This window comes from Anopheles aquasalis, chromosome 3, assembly GCF_943734665.1.
Source record: "Anopheles aquasalis chromosome 3, idAnoAquaMG_Q_19, whole genome shotgun sequence".
In the NCBI taxonomy this organism is placed as follows: Eukaryota; Metazoa; Arthropoda; class Insecta; order Diptera; family Culicidae; genus Anopheles; species Anopheles aquasalis.
Window position 1 is genome coordinate 57,941,049 of NC_064878.1, and position 7,500 is coordinate 57,948,548.

General features: G+C 49.5%; 3 protein-coding genes across 4 annotated transcripts in view; 1 reads left to right on the top strand and 2 right to left on the bottom strand.

Moving 5' to 3' along the window:
• Positions 1 to 1,359, bottom strand: part of LOC126575512 (uncharacterized) — a 3,535-nt gene extending 2,176 nt beyond the window's left edge. Inside the window, exons 1-2 of the mRNA XM_050236232.1 lie at positions 445 to 1,359; positions 81 to 378 (exon numbers count right to left, since the gene is read on the bottom strand). The gene's annotated coding sequence lies outside the window, so the exon portion shown is untranslated. The remainder of the gene's footprint in view (positions 1 to 80; positions 379 to 444) is intronic.
• LOC126575513 (cytochrome c oxidase subunit 6B1) overlaps positions 1 to 1,533 on the bottom strand; it is a 4,210-nt gene extending 2,677 nt beyond the window's left edge. Inside the window, exon 1 of the mRNA XM_050236233.1 lies at positions 1,375 to 1,533. The gene's annotated coding sequence lies outside the window, so the exon portion shown is untranslated. The remainder of the gene's footprint in view (positions 1 to 1,374) is intronic.
• A 444-nt stretch (positions 1,534 to 1,977) lies between these two features.
• The window catches only part of LOC126573969 (centromere-associated protein E), a 10,202-nt gene continuing 4,679 nt past the window's right edge, over positions 1,978 to 7,500 (top strand). Inside the window, exons 1-6 of one of the 2 annotated variants that reach the window (XM_050233811.1) lie at positions 1,978 to 2,073; positions 2,425 to 2,616; positions 2,712 to 4,248; positions 5,715 to 5,885; positions 6,302 to 6,593; positions 6,681 to 7,500. The exon at positions 6,681 to 7,500 is cut by the window's right edge and continues 2,391 nt beyond it. In XM_050233811.1, coding sequence (XP_050089768.1) covers positions 2,472 to 2,616; positions 2,712 to 4,248; positions 5,715 to 5,885; positions 6,302 to 6,593; positions 6,681 to 7,500 — 2,965 coding nt within the window. In that variant the 5' untranslated portion in view covers positions 1,978 to 2,073; positions 2,425 to 2,471. Of the gene's footprint in view, positions 2,074 to 2,099; positions 2,617 to 2,711; positions 4,249 to 5,714; positions 5,886 to 6,301; positions 6,594 to 6,680 lie in introns of those variants that run through there. The other variant, XM_050233812.1, reaches the window with a different exon arrangement.

Genomic DNA, 7,500 nt, shown 5'->3' on the forward strand with positions numbered 1-7,500 from the left:
GAATTGATAGCAAATCACTGTATCTTTTTTTCTGTGGTTATAGATTGAGGATAGTGTAGAGATAAGAAAGATTACATTACTCTTTTCGGGAGCGTGCACAAGATGATCCGCCAAAGAGGGATGAGTGGTGGTGGTGGTGTCCAGCAGATGGTGTAGTAGCGGCGTTGTTGATCCGGCAATCGTATTCGCAGGAAGCGATACTCGGTGACCTTCGCGGCAACCTGCCCTTTACCAGCTCTCGTGCACGGCGGTTCTTGTGGATTGCGCTCCCGCGCTCTCTTTTCTAGCTTTTTTCCTTGCTATCTCTCTCTCTCTCTCTCTCTCGAGACTATCCTTCTTTCTCTTTCCCCCGCCGGTTCTCTGTGGCTTCGGTTCGTCCTGAAAGATATTTACTGAGACGTGAATTTTTCATCGAATATGATCGAGCGGATAGCAAATATTTACTCTCGCGGTCAGTATCTAGATTCAGTGGCCCAACTGGCGGCCCATGGCATAAGTTTATGAGTATAGTATCGCTTCTCGCCTCGGGCGCAATCCTGGCCAGCGGTTATGCGAGCCAGCCAGCACCAATGGTTTTCGTCAAAAGAGCGACTTTGCCCGCACACACCACCTCAAGATGCTACGCTGTTCGGGGGATGATGTTGCTGCTGCCTTCAGCCATCCGCTGGTCGTTACTTGCTGCGATTTTTGCTCGATGAGCTCGGGTTTCTGCTTTGCCATCACCATCATGCTTCCTATAAAATGGGCCCCACCGATTCGTATCCTTCGCTACCCGCGTTTGTACCGATGGCTGTGTCCTGTGTGACCATGAATCTACCCCTTTTTCTGCAGTGGATGCAGTTTGTATGTTGTGACGAAGAGGACTTACATAACCACCAAATGCCCGAAAGGAATACATTCGATTGGGAAGGCAAGATAATCGGAACGTGCAATCGGGCAACCCCACCCCGTAGACACACAAAGGGAGACCCCATGTCCTTCCTGCCAGCCGCAAAAATCCCAAAAATTATGTAATTTTTCTCATCATGCCCCCGCCGCACAACCCGCCGTGCCATGTCGGATGCGGGGTTGCTGTCAAGTCGGAACAGCGTAACCTTCGTCGCAAAAAAGAATCACACATCCTTGCGGCACTCTCTCGGTCCCGGGCTGGTTCAGGTAGAATAGCCGCGGGAGAAGACACGAGTGGGATTCTCCACCATCATCGTTCACAAACAACGGAGATCCACTCGCAAAAGAGGAGGAGGCGGCGGCGGCGGCGGCGGCGCTGGCAAAATGGTCGAAGAACGATGAACCGTAAGGTTCCCAGCGGAAGATGAAATTGGGTGCACACAAAAGGGAGGTTTCGGAACAGATGGAACTGAGCTGATAAATTACCTGGGCCAAAGGAACCACCGAAAGCGTATTTTTCGTTCTAGCGAGAACTTCTTTCCGCACAAAGAGGACACTCCAAAAACGCACGGGGCTGACGATTTTCGGGCGAAATATGGCGACGAAAAGTGGCGAAAAGTTTTGACGGATCAAGTGCGAACAAAAGCGGGCGAATTTTGTGGCATACAGCGACGGTCATAAATAAAATTCCATTTCCATATTAAATTTCAACTGCAAAAACTTTTTTACAAAAGAATAAGCAAAGAAGGAGTCAACGTCACACAATGAACTACACTGAAGATACTAATTTTTTCAGTATCACTCTGGGTAGAAGCCAGCTTCAAGTCGTTCATTACAAAGAGAGAGTATTCACAGCATTTTTATCAGCCTATTTTTCGGTAACTGCCACCGTAGTTTTCACAACAAACTTACAATTAAACGTTTTGAAACACATGAGAGGCCCAGTTTCAATCGATAATTGAATCAACCTCGACTAGGACTTTACTTATGACCACCACTGTAATTGGTAGAAATTTCACCGGGCGACGATGGCTGTCAAATCGGGTTTTCCGTTTCGTTCAAATTCAGCGGCCCTTTTTTCGTGTGTTTGTTGTGTGTGATTGCAGTGAAGATTTCCAGCAAAGTTCGACTTATCGTGCATTTATTTAACAGAAATAGTGCTTAAATGTGGCTGATTTATTGAAGGTGAGTGATAATTGAATCGACAAACAAGGGCTTCATGCTGCTAGCTCCCTGTACGAGGCGGAAAATTGGCGTCAATTGTTGCGCAAATGCTAGGCTTGCCCCGCTCGATCACCAGGAAGCCACAACCGCCGACTTGCGGCGATTCCAAGAGGAAAACAGCGGCATCGATATAAATAGAGTCCTTTTAGCAGCGTGGCAAAGCTGCTAGACGGGTGCATCGCCCGAATCATCGCAGAGCCCATGATGGAGCAAAATGGCTGTGCGGTCATTGCTGCCGAAGGGCTAAACAACCTTCCGATCGTTAGCTTCCGCTGGTTTTAACTGTTCAATTGGTTTACAATTGTCTTACAGCCAATGTTTGTAACTACTGTTGCTTCCGGTGCCTTTAACCTGCAGCTATGGCCTCCTCGGATAATGTTAAAGTGTCGATCAAGGTGAGGCCACTCATCAAACGAGAACGGGATGGCAAACTTACACCACAATGGCGCGTCCGAGATAATACAATAGCAACCATCGACGGCAATGGCGAACCTTTCGTTTTCGGTAAGTATGCAGCGACGATATCATCCCGGGTGGATGACCTTAGTCAAAACGATCTTCCTTTATCGTACGATCATTCTAATCCCATGCTTCTGCAGATCACATCTTCGACGAGACGGTGCCGACGAGGCAGTTATTCGAGACCGTCTGCCGGCCGGTGATCCATGCGGCGCTCAAGGGTATCAATGGAACGATCTTTGCCTACGGTCAAACATCATCGGGCAAGACGTACACCATGATCGGCGGTGACAGTGAGCCGGGCGTAGTGCCGTTAACTGCACGTGAAATCTTTGAAGAAATCAAACGCCATCAGGACCGACAGTTTCTCATCCGCGTGGGTTTCATCGAGATCTACAACGAGAAAGTGCACGATCTCCTCAACACTGCCAACACGAACCTCAAGATAACGGAGAACCAGTGCGGGGACGTGTCGGTCAACTCGAAAGAATGCATCACCAACTGTGCCGAGCAGATCCTGCAGTACGTGGATGCGGGGAACAAGGCGCGTAAAATCGGAGAAACGAACATGAACGAGCGATCGAGTCGGTCACACACGATCTTCCGTATCACGATCGAATCGCGGCTCATAAACGCGACCGACGAGGAGACCAAAACGGACAGTGAAGCGGTACAAATAGGCATACTGAATCTGGTCGATCTGGCCGGCAGCGAGAGGGCCGATCAGACCGGTGCGACGGGGTGCCGGTTTAAGGAGGGCGTATGCATCAACCGAAGCTTGCTATCGCTGAGCCTGGTCATCCAGAAGCTGAGCGAAAACTCTGATAAACAGTTCATCAACTATCGCGACTCAAAGCTGACCCGAATCCTGCAGGCATCACTCGGTGGCAATGCGGTCACGTCAATGATCTGCAACATTACGCCGGCCGTGGTGGATGAGACGTACTACACGCTGAGCTTCGCTATGCGCGCCAAAACCGTCAAGAACAGACCGAAGGTCAACGAGATCCTAACCGACGCCGCTATGATGAAGCGCCTGGAGCGAGAAATCAAGCGACTACAGAGTCAGCTGCGATCCGAGCAGCACAAGAACAGTAAGATCAAGACGCTCGAGCTGATGAACGCCATCACGTTGCGCACGAGCCAGTTCATCAATTCGAACCAAGCGCAATCGATGCAGGTTGATAGCGCACGAAGGCGCACGTGGTGTCCGACCAGCTCGGATATACCGCACCCGACGGTGTCGTCCTACGCCCGTGGAGATGGACTATCGTTAATGGGTCCACCGGCGCCCCCGGGACTCTCATCCTATGGTTGTATATCTAGCCATCCCGGTGTCTCGCGGCCCACGCTCCTCGTGGACGATGATTTTGGTGCGAGTCTTGGTCTAGAGGACGGCGACGACGAGTGTCGTATTAACTTTCTGGAGCTGAAGGAAAAACGGGACAATCTAGCCTCCCGGATGCTTTCAACGTCACCAATGCAGAGCGGATTGCTGAATCCTTTCGCTGCATACGAAGGGGATGAGTTTGTACCTGGGGAGCAGATTAGCTTTGGCCATACCTCCCTATCGCCGACGTCAGCCGTCATCCGAGATCTGCGAACACCAGTTAGTCTGCGTCGGACACGCCGATCATCCACCGGTGATTCACCGACAAAGCTCAACTACGAAGAAAGGTACGTCACGTGTGTGTGTTTGTGTGTATATCATGGGAGAGATAATCCGGGGAAGACCGGGAGCAACACCACGGTATGCCTAACCTCGACCTCCATGGAACAGGACGCGCGACATCGCGTGTGGCATCACTGTTACTGCTTCTGCTAGAAATAGATTAGAGTTCGCCCTAAAATTGGATCGTCGGTTGATTTAACTGGCTGGATGTTGGATACGCTATGGCCGCGTCGTAAGCGTAAACATTCTGTCGACACGTGCTGTACGCAATTGCGTTCATTGCAGAATTGGTTACCCTAAAAATATCCAGCCATACGATGCTTCCCATCCGGCCAAATTGCTGTCATGGATGATAAAATTAGAATTTTATATAATTACTCGTTACTGTCATCATATATCCGAGGATAAACATATTTTTTTAAACTAAACTTGTCGTGTTTAAGAACGATAAGCCTGACATGAATCTGCAATTTAACATTTTCATCCATTTCCCGATCACTTATAGTAGGGGAGCGATCGAATGCATTCTTGGTTTCAGAGAGATGCTTGATGCAGCGGAGAGCTATAACGTTGCCCGTTCCATTCGCTCTCCCTCATTCCAGTTTGTTTATTTTGGGTGATCGTAGGTTTAGTGATATGTGAAGATCACGCCCCTCCATGTGACGATTGGGAAGATCTACCAAACATGCATGATCGATCGTGCGCGATCACTGATTTATAGAAAGGGATGTTGATATATGCTGCTTTTGGAATATCTATCGCACGAAGGAACATCAAAAAACAACCTAAACGATGGATCACTGTCCAAAATACGATACCAGCATCTATCAAGCTCACTGTTTGCTTATTCTGCAACGATCGTGTAAACCATTATTTACTTGACCCCACACCTCTCACAGGAACCCGGGAGATACACGCACTCGCGGTTGTTCACGAAAAGATAGGGGACAGTATATGTTGACGAACAAGGGAAAGCATCAAAACACAACAATCCGCTACATCCCATACGCCCATACGCCCTGCGCGATCAACCGTTTCAGAAACTGGGAATGTTATTCATACGCACACATTGCGATCGTGCACCAGGCAGCCACCAAGACAGATGCTGTCCGGCTCGCGGGGACTTTGGGGAAGAGACTCCAAGGGAGAGAGATATCGCACGAAACGCAACGACGGCTGGTGCATTCATGGGTGGGTGGTGGTTCAGTTTGTGTTCGTTCATCACGATGGCCAGAACCGGTGGGATGGCGATGCCGTTTCGTTACACTGGCCCGCCGTGTTCGTCGTTTCACGCTGACGTACTATCGACGTAGAATCGTTTAAATTACAGATTACCTACTCGTTGCGATCGTTCAAGATCCGTAGGGGTAAACTATCACCAGAATAGATCACAGATCACACTCCTTCGATCGATCGCTCGTTAGCGTTTCATTCATTAATGCATTGTTCCACCGTTTTGTGTTCGTTACAGGTGTCGCGTTTTGGAGCAGGAACTGACGGAACTGGAGGAATTCACCAAACTAGAAAAGACGACAGAACTGCAGGCACTCAAAGAAGAGTTGGCCAAACGGAACGAGGAGGTCGGGACGCTACGGGGCGAAATCGAGCTGAAGCAGCTGCGAATAGAAAAGCTGGATGAAAGGTAAGAGGAGACTGTGCGGTGGACGGTCAGTTGCTGATACATTGTCTGCTGAATTTGTTCACCGAGGTGGCACTGCTGTCTTATCGGACACGCAATCAATTCCATCAGACGTACCAGCCACTCCGGTGTAGTGAAGCTGCTGATAATGATTTTTGTCAATATTCCGTGTAAGAGAAGAGAGAGAGAGAGAGCGCTCAGATTGCAAATTGATAAAGCGCAATAGAGCCGAACTAACCGAGGCTAGTATTTAATGTAAAAACGTACACCTCTCACTGCTAAGACGAAGCTCTTCATTCAAACATGCTCCCCATGCGTAAACTCTACGTTCCCGAGGTTAAACGATCCGGAACGAGAGTTTCTTGTCGCTGTCTTGTTTCGCGTACTAACATCATTCTACCCACTGGGGCTTCTTACAGATGCACCCATCTTGAGATCGAGCTAAAGGAGCAAAAGAGCCGCGTAAGCAAGGCGGACGAGGAACTGACGCGCTCAGTCAAGGAACGGCAGGGCGCAGTGAAGGAAGCGGAGCATCACCGTAACCAGCTTACCGGAATTGAGTACGAGTATGAGCTATTCCGGCAGCGATCGGAGGCACGGGAGAAGGAGCTGATCGAATCGCTGCAGGAGGCCCGCAGTACGTCGGCCAGCGGCACATCGACCGGCGAACGAGTGGATCAAAAACGGGAGGAAATGAAACGGCTAGAACTGGTAATGGCGGTTGTGGGGATACTTGGACAAGTAACAGTTTCATTGAATTCGACGCCGTTGTTGGCATTTTCCCATTTCCCATTGCAGCAAAACTATGATTTCTCGCTACAGCTCGAAACGTACAGCAAACAGATTGAGGAGCTTAAAAACTCGCAACGAGAACATCATCGTAAGCTCGAGCAGGTGAAGCAGATGGTGCTCGACTATTACCAGTTGCCAGCGAGCCACCATAACGATGATCATTCCGTCCGACTACTGGAGACGATTCGCAAAACGCTGCTCCTGCCCGATTTGGTAAACGAAAATGGACCAACCGACGACGTAGTGGTGCCGAAGCAGAACGGAACGAATCACTCACCAGAGACCGCCACACCTGCTGAGAACGGCGTCGGGTTGCATGATCATGCAAATGTAACCATTCTGGGCGAAGAGCACACCGTGAAAGAATTGCTAAAAATTGTCGAGCAACTGGAAGGGAGAGTTGTTGAGCTGAGTGCATTGAAATCGGGGCTAGAGGAGAAGATTGCCGGTATGGCGCAGCTTCAGAAAACGGCCGATAAGTGGAAAGACCAGCTGGAAGCTCAAACTACCGAATACGACGAACTCTCAACGCAGCTCATGGACCAGATGCAGGAAAATGAAATGTTGCGTAAAGATTTGGCAACGCTGCAAACACAGTTAACGGAAGAGATGGTGGCACGCAAAGAGCTGGAAGCGGTTCGGCAACAGTTTCAAACTGTACAAAATGAGCTAAAGGAATTGCACGATGCCGAAATGCGAACGCAATCGCTTGAAGCAGAATCGATAAAGGAGCAAGTCGATCGTTTGGAGAAAGAGAAAGCATCCTTCGAAAAGGCGTGTTCCGAGGCGACTGCAGAGTGTCGGAAATGGCAGAATAAAGTGGAAG